General features: G+C 44.2%; 1 protein-coding gene across 8 annotated transcripts in view; it reads left to right on the top strand.

The window, feature by feature from the left end:
* Window positions 1–16,355, top strand: part of HHAT (hedgehog acyltransferase) — a 309,565-nt gene that overhangs the window by 129,704 nt on the left and 163,506 nt on the right. For all 8 annotated transcript variants that reach the window (XM_073216981.1, XM_073216982.1, XM_037015362.2 and 5 more), the window contains one exon: window positions 4,789–4,939. In XM_073216981.1, the coding sequence (XP_073073082.1) occupies window positions 4,789–4,939 (151 nt within the window). The remainder of the gene's footprint in view (window positions 1–4,788; window positions 4,940–16,355) is intronic.

Genomic DNA, 16,355 nt, shown 5'->3' with positions numbered 1-16,355 from the left:
TTGGTAAGTTACAGGCGTTCACTGTAGTCAGAGATTCAGCCTGGGATGGTGTCCCCATGTGTCACAACTAACTGCTGGGTCCCAGCCCGTTTCTCCCTCAGCAGGTCAGTTACTCTGCCGAGTCCAATTGGTGGGGCTGCAGATTCAGCTTCTAAATCCTCTCATCTAGGCTGAAACTACAGCACTGGCTTCAGTCATTTCTTCCCAGAACTCAGTGAGTAGAAATGGCTGAGTTCCTTTCGCCTCCTTGGCCCCTCCAGGCCGACCGAGCCCCCCAAGAGCAGTCAGCAGTTGCCCGCATCTCTCACCAGCACGCTGATCCTCCCTCCCACGTGGGCGTGCTCCTCGGCAGCGCCTGGCAGCAGCCCTCAGTTCTGCCCTTTACCTCACTCCCTGCCCGTGGCAGTCACAGTTCCTGACTAAGGCAATGGCCATCTCCTTCAGCATCCGCAGAACCCGGTGACCTCTTGGTAACGTCCACCGCGGGTGTTGACCTTCCCGCCTCCCTCCCCACACCCCCAGCTGGACAGGAGACTCCCAGTCTCTCATGGCACTGCTTCCGTCTGGTGTCGTGGTTTCTGGTCTGTCTTCTTCTTGATGAGTCTTTATGCTTCTAGTACTTATCCCAGATCTTATATATGAAAGGTTCTTTTTTGCTTTTTAATTGTGGTCTGTCCTCTCAATAAACTTTTAAGTGTAAAATATAATATTGTTAACTATAGGCATGGGATGTTCCTATAAAGAACTTTATATGAGAAGGAACTTTTATAAAATATCTAAGCTTCTTGAATCTGAACAGATTTAATCATAGAGTATTTAAACAAGTCTACAATAGCTTGATATAGACAAGGTGAAAATGGCTAGAATCATTTACCTTGGAGCAGAAAAGGTCTAGAGATGAAATCAGGCCATGGATGGTGGTGGGAGCCCAGGACAGGCTAGGGATGGAAGTGTAGTGGCGAGTCAGGGTGGTATACGCCGGCGGGGACAGATAAGACAGTGCAGTAACAACGTGCCTTCTGAAATAGAGTGAAGTTAGACCCAGTGCCTTACACTCGCTATGGGAATCCTGAGAGCAGGATTCAAATATGCAAGACGGCAGTTCTGCAGCTGCACAACAGGATGCAGGCAGGAGTGTCTATCCCCTGATGTATATGGAGCACCTACACCATGCTTGGCACATCACAAGTACACAATGTGTATTTGTTAAATGTCCTAACAAATGTGTCTCAGCCTCTGTGTTCAGATTGTCCCCTGTCCTCCTGGTGTGGGCTCAATCTCACTCCTGATTTATATTCTTTCTGTCTCTTAACAGACTGTATACCCATAGGGGCTGGGTTCATGCCTTATTCCCCACTGTACCGCTCAGTATCTGGCAAGCAGTCAGTGCTTAATAACTATATATTAAGTGAATGCAAAAATTAGTTACTAATTAATTTTGCTCAGAGCATAGAGAGGTTGTGGAGAAGAGATTGTATCCGAACTGGGATCTGAGGACAAATGGGATTTTGCCAAGGGGAGAAAGAGGAATAGTGCACAAAGGCAGAAGAAAACACTGTGTGCCAGACGGGCAGGATAAATGGCACTGTAATGACACTGACCAGTGAGGGCCCTGAAGGCTGGGTCCCCACCTGATTTGAGAGTTGCTCTCCCTACTGTAGCCCCAAACTAGTGGTTAGTAGTCAGGCACTCTGTACATGCTTATTGAATCAGTGAATGTCAAAGGATTGCAAAATATCTGAACTCATCTATGACTTGTTTGGGAGGAATGGTTTATTTTAGGCTAAGTAAAATCAATACTAATTCATGCTAATGAGAGAATCTTTTAAATGCAAACCCAGGCAAAAATTAAGTATCGAAAAATAGCCAAGTTTTGTGTTTTTGAATGAAGGCTAGCTCAATTTATGTGTGTCAAATAACTTTTAATCAGAGTAGAGTCATTTATATTCTTAGGCTGCCATCTATCAAGTTGTATGCTTAGTGAAGAGACTGTAATAAAATCCTTAGGGTTAACCCTGAAACCTTAGATCAAATCTTACAAGGGAAAGACTAATCTTTAAGTCAAGGGGATAAAAGAATGAACCAAGCATCTTTAATAGGAATGATGAAAACCAATAGCAAGACAGCAGAATTGTTGAACTTGTGGGTACAAACAGAATTTTCTTATAAACTAAAAAATACAGAAATTACAACTATGTTACTTAGATCTACCATAGAGTTAGTAGATACCCATACAAAGTCAACCCTTTCTTTAGTCCAGTTTCTCTATGAAGTAAAAACAAATGGTGAAGACTGTGGGCAATAGGGACTCATAAAAATGTAGACCTAGCTATGGATTTTAATTCAAATGGCTTACATGACAACTACACAAACTAGTGTTGAATTAAAGGCTTGAGACAGGGAGCAACCTGTTCTCCTTGATTTTATATCCTGTGAACAGGGAAAAGGAGTCTCTGATGCTTCATGTATTCAAGAGCTCCCTGTGGCCTTGATCATGCACGCTTGTGTGTCCTTTGATGTCTTCAGCTCTAGACTGATTATTTTCAGCTCTAGAAGCTTTGTGGCTTTTAATTAGTCATCCTTACTTATGTCTTTTCTAGCTCCTGGATTTTTTTTGACTGGAGACTGATGATTCATTTTGGAGTATTTTAGAGTGGCCCCCCCACCCCCTTACCATCTCAGCCAGTGGAGCTGATTTCTTCATCATTCAGGGTAGTCATATGCCCTTCAAGTGCTTTTAAGATTGTGTGGCTAGCACACATATCCCCACCCTAGCTTTTTTCCTTCACTATTATCAGACAAATCCAAGAATGCAACAATTTTATACCCAGCCCTTCCTGCAGATATGACTGTAGTCTGGTTCCCAAAAGTCTGAAGAACCTGTATAACTACTCCTGAATGGGAACAAGACACAGCGATTCCTGGGGTTTTCTCTTTGTTGGGCATGTAGCTTTCAAATGTGAATCACCATTTGCCTTCACGCCAACTGTATGTCCAGAAAATGGCTTATGTGTTTCTTCTGCACAGTCACCATTTACAGCCACACATTCTGTAGTAGTGACTTGATTTCAAAGATCTTTGTGTAACATCAAGAGGGCCATACAGGAATATTTTCTGTTAGTTATTTACTAATAAGGAAAATACTAATCTTTTCTTTAAGGCTTAGTTATTTCCTTCTGAGTATCCAATAGATAACCTGGTCAGCTGTACAAACCTGCCCTGAAGTATTTCCCGGCACTGGGGAAGGTTGTCTTGAGGTTCGATGGCATGCAGCTGCTGGTCATCTTCTCCAGGGCCCCCACACTCGCTTTGCTTTTGGCCTCGGTGTGGGCTCTGCTCTGGCGGACCTGCCACATCTCTTCACCTGGCTGCTGAGCCCAGCACAGATGAGGCCGACAGCTGGCCCAGGTCTATGGTGCCTTGCTGGCCAGGAGCCCAGGACCCCTGACCCAGGGCAAAAAGGTCAAAGCAGCCAGCCAGAAGCCCAAGGAGAGGTGGTAATCAGTAGAGCATCCTGACCCCAGCTGGAGAAATGGATGGCTCCCAGCAGGACAAATGGACACCTTTGTGGGCTATAGCATGAGTCTCAGGCCTCACTCCTCACCCAAGGCCTGCACCCTGCATTCTTCTCACCCCAGAAAGGTGAGATTTGGGCTAAGAGAACTCTGGCTGCTGCAGTGCGGGACCCTCATGTTTGTTTGCTTGTTTGTTTTTAATAAAACAGCTTTATTGTGATGTAATTCATATACCTTAAAATTCATATGTTTAAAGTGTACAATGCAATGGGCTTTAATATATTCACAGATTCTTGCTACTGTTACCACCACCAATTTGAGCACATTTTCATCACCTCAGAAAGAAACCTTACTCTTTAGCTTCCACGCCCCCAGAATCCTTCCCCCAGCTCCAGGCTAATAAACAACTGATCAACTTTCTGTCCTCTATCTGTCTGTTTCCCTATTCTGGACTTTGTTATGAATCGGAGTCATCTATTATGTGGTCTTTTGTGACTGACTGACTTTACTTAGCATGATGTCTTCAAGGTTTATCCATGTTGTAGCACATGTCAATACTTCATTCCTTTTTATAGCTGAATAACATTGCACTGTATGAATAACTACATTTTATACTACAATCCTTCATCTGTCGATGGACATTTGAGTTGTTCCTATTTTTTGGCCACTGTAAACAGTGCCACTGTGAGCATTTGGGTGTAAGTTTTTGTGTGCACATCTGTTTTCATTTCTCTTGGACATATACCAAAGAGTAGAATTGCTAGGTCGTATGATAACTCTGTGTTTAATTGTTTCAGGGACTGTCAAACTCATCTCCAAAGTGGCTGCACCATTTTACAGGCCCGCCAACAACGTATCATGTTCCAGTGTCTTTGCATCTTCGCCAACCCTTGTTGATCTGACTTTTTGATTTTAGCCATTCTAGTGGGTGTGAACTCGTAGGGGGTTTTGAAAGGATTTGGGAAGGATTTTTCCCTTTGTAATAGTTTTGTAATGCAATATATATGTATATGTTTTGAATTATTTACTAGTATCTGTAAAAGCATGACTGCTAAGAGGTCCTGTTGTCTGTTACAGTAATAAAGGTGATTTCAATATTTGTTAATCCTCAAACTTCATTGCTCAAATCCAATGAAGACTTTTTTTAATGTGTGAGTAAAGGGGAGGAAAGGAAGTAGGTGGAGAGGTGGGAGCAGGTGGTGTATTTCCTGGCATGTTGCATCTTTCCCAGGAGATCGCTTACTTCATGTTGTTGTGTCCCTCTGTCTTTCAGGAGGTCTGGCGTTGGCCCAGGTGCTCTTTTTCTATGTGAAGTACTTGGTGCTCTTCGGCGTCCCAGCTCTGCTCATGCGCCTGGACGGACTCACGCCGCCGCCCCTCCCTCGCTGTGTGAGCACCATGTTCAGTTTCACGGGGATGTGGAGGTCAGTGCCTTGGCCCATTAAAGCTCTTTGGGGGTGTGCAGTGCAGCTTTGAAGAGACTGGACCGCCGTCCTCTCTCTGCTGCTCACTCAAGCTGCCTTCGGCGCTTGGATTTCTTCATCGGCCCAGCAGGATGGCAATCTGTGCTTTCTGAACCTCTCAAAAATGCTGTCGGGTTATGAGAATGTGTGAGATAAGAAAGTTTCTCTCCACATCTGTGTATAAATGTAAAAGGGTTATGTTCAAGTGGTTTCTTACTAACTTGGGGCATGCTACTATATATCGATTATTGGTATCCTGTTTTTCTTGAAAATGACATCTACATATGTGGGACTGTTGATTTAAAAAATTAACTTAGGATAGGAGCAGAGGCCAGTGTTGGCATTTACTAGCTCTCAGATCTGAGGCAGTTTCACTCAGTCTAAGTTTCAGTGTTCTTATCTCTTAAATGGTAATAATAATGATGATAATACCCATATTCAATAGTTGTTTCAAATATCTAATACATTTAAAGCATCTGGCGCGTAGTAGATGTTAGCTTTTACCCTTCTATTATTCTCATACCCAGTGCACATGGATGGACAGGTGACTTTCCAGAGTTTTTTACTCTTCTTGATTTTGCTCCATAAAATGTGGCTGGCCTGGAATCTTTGTTCCAAAAAGATTTCTCAGTCCCCCTGCTGTTTCTGATTGTTGTTCTCCAGATGGGCTGGCATGCTGTGGTGTTTTTCTTATCTTTTCCAGTATGTAACAAATGACACAGCTGGCTTTTGCAATTGCAAACCTAATATAGGAGCTTCAGGCTGGGGACTTGTACAGCCATGGGAATCAGCGCCTACTGAAATTTGCTCTTTAGGTTTCTACATTTGTCTGTCCCTAGTCTTGGCCTGGCTCAGAGTTGCCATTTTTGGCCCTAGTCTTAGATTTCGTCCCTGTAAGTGGAAGAACCAAGACACACGTGGGGGAGAGCTCAGTGAATATCACTCTATCTAATTTGCTGTTAAAAAGGGAATGGAAGGTACACAACATCCTGGTTTCTCATAGTAATAGGAACTCATTACAGACTTTTTCTAAGCCTCTGTAAACACATTTTATTTTGGGTCCAGTTTGCTTCTTGGTTGTAGAAATATCATATGGCTATTGCAAGGAATGTCATGTAATTGCTGCGGTCTGCCCTGAATCACTTCATCTGATACCACATGTTGCATAGTTTTAATGGCAGGGTTGAGGAATGCTAGCAAAGGGACTTGTGTAGGTGGCCGCAAGTGGTTCTTATTTAGAAGGTGAGCCCGGTTGGAAGGCTTTGTTAAATTTTGACTGACTCATAAAAGTAATTTACTGAATAAATGTGTTGGGAGCCAACATGATTTGGGGGAGGTGTGTTAAGTGCCTGGTGTGCGCCTAGCGTGGTTCCTCTGCCTCCTGGGTGTGCATGCTTGCACCAATACATTGCTTGGGAAGTACAGTCTCCTAAAAAGTTTCTCAGTGATGGCTCCAGGTTCCAGGCCCTTGTCCATAAATGCCAACCCACTGATTGTCACCAAAGGCAGGTTAGACAGTTGACTCTACTTCACACTCAAAGCATGTGGTCTTCTTGTCCTTTATTATTCTAATTAATTAATTGTTTTTGTCCTAAGACCCTCAATTCTATACATACAGTGGAGGTGGAGAGAGCATGTCTGCCAAGACCTTTGTCATCCTTGATCAGATCCAGGCTTAAGTAGTGTGAACTCCAAGATGTTGAAACACTCTCCCCTCCATCCCGGTTAATGTTTTAAGACAAAGGTGGGCAAGAGCTTAATAATGAAAAGTTACTCTGCAGGAGAAGCTCTGGGCTGACTCCCTGGAATGTGTTATCCTAAAAGGAGAGGTTGCCAAGGGCGTGTGATGAAATCACAAACATGGTCTTTCCTGGGAGCGAACTAGACTTTGGCTTTGACTTCCTTTAGCATGCACGGGTGTAGATTTTTCCCTTTGCATTTTTGTTTTAGTTTCCTGAAGGGTTTCTGGTTTGCAGTTATATTTAGAAACACCTGGTCTACATTCTTTGTACACAGCAACCATTTTGCAGTCAGTAGTTGAATTTAGAAGGGGAGAGTAAGTCTCTCTGAGCTATAGTGCACAATTTAAGGCTCAGAAGAAGTAGTGTTTTAATTGAGAAAGCCTAAGAATTACAGCTTCTCTTCTGCACTATTTGTAGATGCTTCTCCGCCCTTAGGAGAAGGCTTGCCATTTCACGTTCAGGACCTGTCAGCATAACTCTATACTGGTCCTGGTCCCCAGGGAACCAGGGGACGAAAACAAAGTTCTGAATTTGTAGTTTCTATTTACACCTAACTTGATGTTAATATTTCTGGGCCATATTGAGGCCTTGCTGCACACAGGGAATTTGCTTTTTCTTTGTGGCTTTGGGTCTGAGAAGAATTGAGTCATGAACAGATGTGAAAGCTGGTGATGCATGTTATTCTGCTGGGTGGTGGCCGCCATTGGTCGATAGGGAAACGCAAAGGGCAGGGTGGACAGGAAGTTGGGGGAGAGATTTAAACACAGTCTCTGGAGGTTGCCTGAACTTCTAGAAAATCTACATTGAATGAGGCTTAGCGCTGATGTTGACAGATGAATTTCTAGCCCCCTATTTTAAAGGATCCTGACACATCATGCTGACTGTACCATCTCTCAGTTCACTTAGCAGTGAGAGAAGACTTGAAGCCGGCAGCCTACTGAATCGGTGGAATCTGAGCTCTGTGTCAACAGACCAGATGAAATTGGCCATCAGCAGAGAGATAATGTTCCTTGACATGGTAGTTCAAATTGATCATGAAAGATGGCTGTTCACCCAGGTGACGCAAACCTGAGTTAGGACCTCATGGGTTTATGGTTTTTTTCCTTCTAGCTCTTCTCTTTCATTTAATTCCTGTTCAGTATTTGCTGGCACAATAAAACCCTAAGGAGTATGTGTATTCCCACTTGCATGATTTCTCTGTAGCTATATGAACCTGAGAAATTGAGAATTTTCTGCTTAATTTTTTAAGTTTCATGTTCTAATTTAGGCGGGCTGGGATCTGTAATGAGCATCTTTTACCGGGAGTCATTAAAGATGACATTGCATGTCTGAGGTTCCAAATTAGAAATCTGATCATGTTCCCCTGATTTGATTCCTAGCTCTGGAAGCCAAGTGTGCAAAGTGATAGAATTTCCTGTGGTGGCTGGTGAGTTATGGGTCAATTTCAATTATCTCAGGAATCCTGCACACCGTGCTCCCTGCATTTCTTGAATTATGGTGCTCTCAGGTTTTCACAGGCAAACTCATGCATCACTGCTTATCCCAGAGGGATCTGGGCACTGTTGGCTGCTAGAATTTAATAATATTTGGGGACATTTTGGGGCTGGAGATGGAGAGGACCCTGAGCCCCTTTCTTTTCAGTGGGCATCAGTTGCATGAGCCATGAAATCCATAGAAGAATTTAGGGCCCTAGACAGAGAGTTGGTCCAGGCCTGAGGAGATGGTAAAGAAATATATAAATTGCTGCCCTTGCATCAGTCTTGCCTTTGCATCATGTCTAATCTCAAGCTGCAGGGCAGGGTGGCAAGCATGGCGTTGGTGAGATATACACCATATCTACTGCCATTGCTGGGTGGAAAGCAGCAGCAAGAACATAAAGGAGAAAAGGTGGAACAGGAGCTGTTAATAAGATTTCACTGTTTTGGGGCAGCCCTGTAGCTACAAGTTTGCTCTTTACTAGCTGTGTGACCTGGGCAGATGATTAAAAAGTTCTAGGCCAATCTTTTCATCTTTAAAGTGGAAATAATAGTATTTGTCCCCTAGGGGTGACATGAGGGTTGACTGGGCCTGGCGTTTAGTAAGCCCTCAGGCAGTGGCAGCTTCTTATTTGTTTTGCACCTGAAGATCTGACAGCGCCAAGGGTGACTGGAGATCCGCCTATGGGTGGGCCGGCTTGGGGAAGCAGTGGGCAGTGATGGGTCTGGCGGAGGTAAGGCTGCAGCCCAGCTCCGAGCCTGAAGTGTGACAACTCAGAGATGGAGGCCGGTGGAAACACCACGGGCTCTGCCCTCAGAGGAGGGAGCTTGATCCGGTTACTTTGCCTCAGTTTCCTCGTCTGTTGAATGGAAGGCGCTCTCTGTGTTCCCTTCCCATTCTGTCTGTGTATTTGGCCCCAGCCCCATTGAATGGGGATGAGCACTAATATCTGGTTGCTCCCATCCCCCACTACACAGCTAAGCGGCAAGTTATTTAACCGCCTTATGCCTCAGTTTTCTGATCATAGTACTTAACCTCATTGGTTGTTGTGAAGGTTAAGTGAGATCACACACTAAATCAGTGGACACAGAGCAGGGACTCTGTAGGCACCAAAATGTTAGCTAATAATTATAGTTACAGATATGAGAATAAACTTTACACTCTTTGCTTTTTAATGTCCCAGCAAAGACAGGCCTGCTAGGGTGGTGGTTGAAGGAGCTGGAAGGTGGTAGAGAGGGGCATAGGCTTCCGAATGGAAGCATGGGGGTTCCTGTGATCTGCATCTATGTGACCTTTCCCTCACCCTTAGGGGAGTGCTTTTTGCAAATGGTTTCCAGCCACTGGACATTTGCATCACCTCACATTTGAGGGGATCTCTCTCAGTCAGCCCTTCTCTCTTATAATCCCATCTCTGCAGACTCAGAAAACATATTTTCCTTCTTCTAACATTCATATTTCAAAACCTCCTTACCTTTTCCTCCAAACACCGACTTCCATAAATCAAAGTGGAAAGGGAACATCAAGTTGAAGCAAATTTTATGAACCATTATTATATTTTGCTTCCAGGATTTATTTTTACTTCAAAGACAGTTACTCTGCCCTCCTCTCCATTTCTCCTCATGTGGAGGAGTTTTCAGTGCACGTCATACTGTGCAAACTCTCAGACAGAAGGCTTTTAGAGCAAGAAGTACTCTAATGTGAGAAGCACCAGAGAGTCTTCAAATGCAAGGCTTTTGTGTTGGTTACCCGTCCACCAGGGCACAGTGTTTGCGAGCTCGGCTCTGGAGCCTGCCAACCAGGGTTTGCATCTGGCTGCACCACTTAGTACCGGGTGACCTCTCTGTGCCTTAGTTTCCTGCCTTGGAAAGTGGAGATGTTAGAATACCCTCCTCTTGAACCTGACATCCTGCACTTTTCATGGCAATGGGCACACTCCATAGTAGTTCTCTACTTGCTCACAGCCCACCAGAGTTTAAGCTTCTTTGAAGGCAACGCTCACATCTATTTCTTGTTTAATGCTGTGTCCCAGCACCCTCCTTGGTGCCCAGCACTTAGCAGGCACTCAGGAAATCTGTGCTGAACGGATGGATGGGCACTCTTCTCTGAAACTTTGATCACCAGGTCTTAAGAGCACAATTTTCAAATATTTCAGTCTGTCAGCTGAGTGGTTTGTCTGTCTGACATGCACTGACATATCACTGCTGTAGGTGAATCATGCTGTGCCCGCCGTCCAGAGGCCACCTTCTTTAACCCTTGTTTTTTCTCATTAACTAGTAGCACACAGGGGGCTGAAACAATGCATCTGCTTGAGATTTTCTTGAGAATTCATCTGCCTTGTAAGGAGTGAGGAATGTATGTCTTTCTTACTTAATTACTATCATTATTTGATCAGATATTGTCCTTGATATCAGGTGAGGGAGAAAGTTATGAACTGAGAGGAAGAAAAGAGACTCCATTCAGACTTTGACAGGAGAAAGGAGTTTCACAGCTCTTAGTCTTTGGGGATGAGCTTTTTCTGAGGCAGGTGCTGCAAAAAGATACCATAATATCTTACAGCGGAAAATGAGGAACCTGGGTGCAGGACTGGGAGGAAGCCCTTCTAGAACATGTCCTCACAACGAATAACAGTAATAATGGTAAGAACAGTACTGGCAGTGTCAAAAGCGAACACATGGTGCTTACCTTCTGCAGGGCACATTTCTAAGTGCTTTTACCTATTGAATTTATTTAATGCTTGTAAAATTCCTATGATGTAGGTACTATTACTCCCACTTTACAGATGATGAACCTGGGGCACCCAGAGAAAGGGACTTGCCCCATAACCCTGAGTAACTGACCGAGTAGGTGGTGCAGGGTTAGCGGGGCTTCTGTTCCTGTGTCACATCCAGAAACAGCTGCTCCAATGGGGCTTCGCCTGGGGCCTGCATAGACACGGGACTCTGTTCCTTCTGTCGGTGTCTCTTCCTGCATCCCCTTGCCCGTGGCTGCCTGGACAGCTGTCCCCGTCCTACCCTGTTCCTTTGACTCACGTGAGTCTGGGTCAGATCCTCTTTGCCAATGAGGATGGAGAGTCGCCCACATCCGCCAGTCTTTGAACTGCGGTGCCCCCAGCACTTTCTTATTTCTGACTCACGCCCTCCCTTCTGCAAACTCGTGTTGCTTTTTGCCCCACCTCAGTTCTGAGGGTTAAATTCAAAGTTCAACCTGCTGCTTCTCTTACATGTTTATAAGTATTTCGATGTATCAATTTTACAGTTGTATGCAGTCAGCATTCTCACTCTTTTTCCATTATAGTTTCTGCCTTTGGTGATAAGCTGAGGAAGCCCAGTGAAATTAATTTATTTTTGTGTAGGGCAGGAATTGCTAGTTTGGGGACCCATGAACTGTGGAACTGGTTTTTCTGTAGATTCTTAAAAACCTGCTCTCCATAGACTGTACACCATCTAGTGCAGTGCCTGGCACATAGTAGGCACTCAACAAGCAGATGTTTTACGAGTGAAAGATGAATGATCCCCCTACTCTTTACCCTCCTGAAGAAGAGATAAAAGAAGAAATAAGAGAAAAATTGGCTTACACGTGGAGTACAGGTCTAACTTAATTTCTTTTGAATGGCTAACCTGCCATCCTTAATTTATTTATGGTGATATAAAATGCCATCTTTTGCCATATTATCTATTTCCCATGTTGTACCTGAGATGCTTTCTCACCCCACCTTCTGACAGTGTGCATTCTAGGTCCTTTAAAAAGTGAATGTTTCAATCTTTTCTGTATTGAACAACTTACTATTAGAATCCCAGAGGGAATCTGTTTCTTTATTGGATCTGGTGAAAAAAAGAGAAGAGGCTGAATAAAGAAAATAACTCTTATTTTTCTTCATTAGGGGCTAAAAACCATCAGCCAACCATCACCATCACCACCACAACAAAACAAAGAAAAATTTAGAGGGTCTTCGCTTAAGGGACTGGAGAATAAGGGAGAGGCTGTCCTGTGGTCTGCAGAGGGCTGGGAGGGAAGGACACACAAAACAGGGACAAGCAGTGGTGCTTGTGCGAAGGGCCATGATAAGGCTAAAATGTGGAGTCTCCCCCCAAAAATGAAAGGACTGAGTAGGTATCATCTGCCATGGGGAAGTTATGCCCAAGGGGGTTCTGAATAGCTACACCCATAGACTTCCATCCTTGAACCTCCTGGAGCTTCCTGTCATTGCTGCTTCTCTGTTTTCTCTCTCTCTCTGTTTCATACTATACCATGTCCCCAGCCCTGGCCATGGGAGTCACTTTGGCCTGGATTGGGAGGAGCAGGACCAGCTCTGCTGCTCATCATTTCAGGGGAGGGAGGCCCTCACTTTTGTTGCCTTGAGAGAAGAGTGCTCCTGTGTCCCGGACCACCACTCTCAGTGCTTGTTCCCTAGGAATACTGGCCTAAACCGTGGTCAGCTCTCATGTTACCGTTACTGCAGACCTGAGGAATAGGCCCCAAACAGTGTGTAAGAGAATCATCTACAAGGCTTGCTCAGTGGCAGAATGCTAGCCCACATCTGGATTCTGATTGAGTCTGAGGTAGGGTCCACGAATCTGAATTTTGTCAGGTAACTAAGGGGATTCTGTGGTCCACAGACCACACTTGGAGCAGCATTTGCGACCATCACCATTGGCCCTAGGACGAGTCCAGGTTCCTTGACGTAGCCTATAAGGCCCTTCCTCATCTGGCCTTTGCTATTTTCTTTCATTCTCTGTATTTTGAGCACTTGCCATGCAACTCTCTAATGGGAAGAGGGACACTAATTTACAAGACTGCAGACTAAGATAGAATTGCAACATGACAGGTGCTATGAAGGAGAGAGATAAAGTGCTACTGGAACCCATATAGAGTGATTTGTTCATATTTAGAAAGCTTCTCTGTGGAGATGTTGGATTAACCTGCGATCTGAAGGTTGATTAGGAGGGGAAAGAGTATGCCATGCAGACGGAACAGCATGTGCAAAGGCCCTGTGGTAGAAGAACGTGGGAGGTCCCTGGCCTGATGAGTCATTGTGGCTGGAGTGCAGAGAACACATGTCTGGGGGCGATTTGAGATGAGGGTGGGATTCAGGCAGGTCTCTTGACCAAAAATAATCTTGTAGGCCTAGAGGGAAGTTTAGGTAGTCTTCAAACAAGGATTGAGATTTGAGGACTCCAACACTTTCAGCTTTGGTGGAGGGGTTTGAGCCTATAAAGAAGATGGAAAAGGATTGACTAGACAAAGCAAATGAAAAAGCTAGACAGTATATCTTATACAAAAAGAAAAAGAGAGTATTTCAAGAAAGGAAGAAGTGGTCACCAATGTCAAATGCTTCTGAGATGTCACGGAGGTGAAGACTGGAAAAATGCCCTTTTGGGTTTTAGTCAACTAAAGCTTAATACTAACCTTTCCAGAGAACTTGCTTCCGTGCAGTGAAGGGACTGGCTATGTGAGGGTGTCGGTGTGAGAGATGAAGAAACCCTTACCTCCTCACATGTCCCTCGATTCAGGGTCCTGCTAAACTGGCCTGTTTGCTCTCCTCCAAGGATGGCGGCTGCCCCTTCACTGAGAGCTGTTGCCCACTCCACCCCTCTTCCAGCCATTCTCTGACCATTCCTGCTTCTGCATCTCCCATTCTCACCTCGTGTTGCACCTTTTCTGGGGTCTTCCCTGCTCTCTGAGGTTGAGTTAGGTGCCCTTTTGCTGTGCTTCCAGGTTGCCCTCTGTATTTTTACTATTACCATGACACATACGAATTGAAAGTGTAATCACTTGTCAGCTGTCCTGTCTCTTCTACTGGGCTGTGAGCTCCTCTAAGGCAGGGTCTGCATGGTGTTCTGTGGTATTGTATGCCTTCAGCCACCCTGATCAGTTAGTAGACATTTGATAAATACTTGTGCAATGAGTGTGTATAATTCAATGATGGCTATAATGATGGGACTACTTCCAGCTGCCCTCATCAGGCAAGATGTTCTGAAAGAGTTGGCAGTAAGAGCTAGGCTCATTTCTTCATTTATCATAGTGTCTCCTATGAACCAGGCTCTGTTAGATTTTGGCAACACAGAAGTTCCAAAACTCTTGGAGGAATGGGACAGGGGTGGAGCGAGAGGACTGAGCATGTGATGGCATATGCTTTGTATCGTGCCAGGCATTTCCATACACATCATGTTGTGGAGGGCACTGTCGCTCCAGTGTACAACATACACGTAATTCCTCTATCTTAGACAGCGGATCTGCTCTACCCCATTGGGATAGCTGTGAATGGGATTGGAAAGAGACGTTTTTTTAAAAGCCATCTGTAAATATTTACTGAGTGCCTAACTATGTGGCAGGCACTGTTTTAGGCCCGAGGTATCAAGTAGCTCAAAAAAAGCAGAAGCTTCCTAACCTCAGGGAACTTCCATAATAACAATAAGAGGGAGACAATAAGCGAAAAGAAGTCAACACTATAGTATGTTAGACATCCATGACTACCACAGAGTTCAGTAAATCAGGTGGATGGGGTAGGGAGGGGCAGGAGTTGTAGTTGTGAATGGGGTGGACAAGACAAGAAAGTTTCGCCGAGAAGGCACCATTTAAGCAGCCAGTTGAATAGACGGGGGAGTGGTCGTGCGGTGGCTGGGTGGAGTGTTCTTGGCAGAAAGCACATGGAGGGCAAGGGCTCGGAGGTGGCAGAGGGAGCCCGGGGTGTTTAAGTAACAACAGAGCTGCCAGTGCAGAGGGACAGGGTGAGCAGGACGCAGATGGGAGCCAAAGAGAAGAAAACAATTTTCAGGCCTTTGGTTTTTATTTTTTTCTTAGGAATTTTAAGCTCTGCTGTAGGATGCACACTCGTGAGTGTTAGATCTTCTTGAGGAAATAACCACGTTATCATTTTTAAATGATTCTCTTTATTGCTGTCAGTATTCCTTGTTCGGATGTTTACTTTGCCTGATACTAATATAGAGACTCTGAATTTCTTTTGATGTGTATTCATGGCATACCTTATTTCATCCTTTTACAGTTAACTTATATGTGTTATGATTAGAGTGTTTTGAGTTGAGATTCGCTTTTTTTTTTTTTTTTTTTTTTTTGACTGGATCATTTTTTTATTAACATATTATTGATATACACTCTTATGAAGGTTTCACATGAAAAAACAATGTGGTTACTACCTTTACCCATATTATCAAGTCCCCACCCATACCCCAATGCAGTCACTGTCCATCACTGTTGTAAGATGCTACAGATTCACTGTTCACTTCTGTGCTACACTGTTTTCCCTGTGACACCCCCCCCACCATGTGCACTAAACATAATACCCCTCAATATCCTCCCTCCCTCCCTCCCCACCCGCCCTCTCTCACCCCTCCCCTTTGGTAACCACTAGTTCATTCTTGGAGACTCTGAGTCTGCTGCTATTTTGTTCCTTCAGTTTAGCTTTGTTGTTATACTACACAAATCAGGGAAATCATTTGGTATTTGGCTTTCTCTGCCTGACTTATTTCACTGAGCATAATACACTCTAGCTCTATCCATGTTGCAAGTGGTAGGATTTGTTTCCTTCTTATGGTTGAATAGCACTGCATTGTGTATACGTACCACAACTTCTTTATTCATTCATCTACTGATGGACACTTAGGTTGCTTCCATATCTTGGCTATTGTAAATAGTGCTGCAATAAAAATAGGGGTGCATATGTCTTTTTGAGTCTGAGAAGTTGTACTCTTTGGGTAAATTCCATGGAGTGGGATTCCCGGATAAAATAGGATTTCTATTTTTAGTTTTTGGAGGAACCTCCATATTGCTTTCCACATTACCACCAGCAGTATAGGAGGGAGCCCCTTTCTCCGCATTCTCGTCAGTATTTGTTGTTCTTAGTCTTTTCGATGCCAGCCATCCTTACTGGTATGAGGTGATATCTCATTGTGGTTTTTTTTTTTTTTTTTTTTTTTTTTTTTGAGAGGGCATCTCTCATATTTATTGATCAAATGGTTGTTAACAACAATAAAATTCAGTATAGGGGGGTCAATGCTCAATGTACAATCATTAATCCATCTCAAGCCTAATTCTCGTCAGTCTCCAATCTTCTGAAGCATAACGAACAAGTTCTTACATGGTGAACGAATTCTTACATAGTGAATAAATTCTTACATGGTGAACAGTACAAGGGCAGTCAT

This window comes from Manis javanica, chromosome 11, assembly GCF_040802235.1.
Source record: "Manis javanica isolate MJ-LG chromosome 11, MJ_LKY, whole genome shotgun sequence".
In the NCBI taxonomy this organism is placed as follows: domain Eukaryota; kingdom Metazoa; phylum Chordata; class Mammalia; order Pholidota; family Manidae; genus Manis; species Manis javanica.
This window is presented reverse-complemented; position numbering and strand designations above follow the sequence as displayed.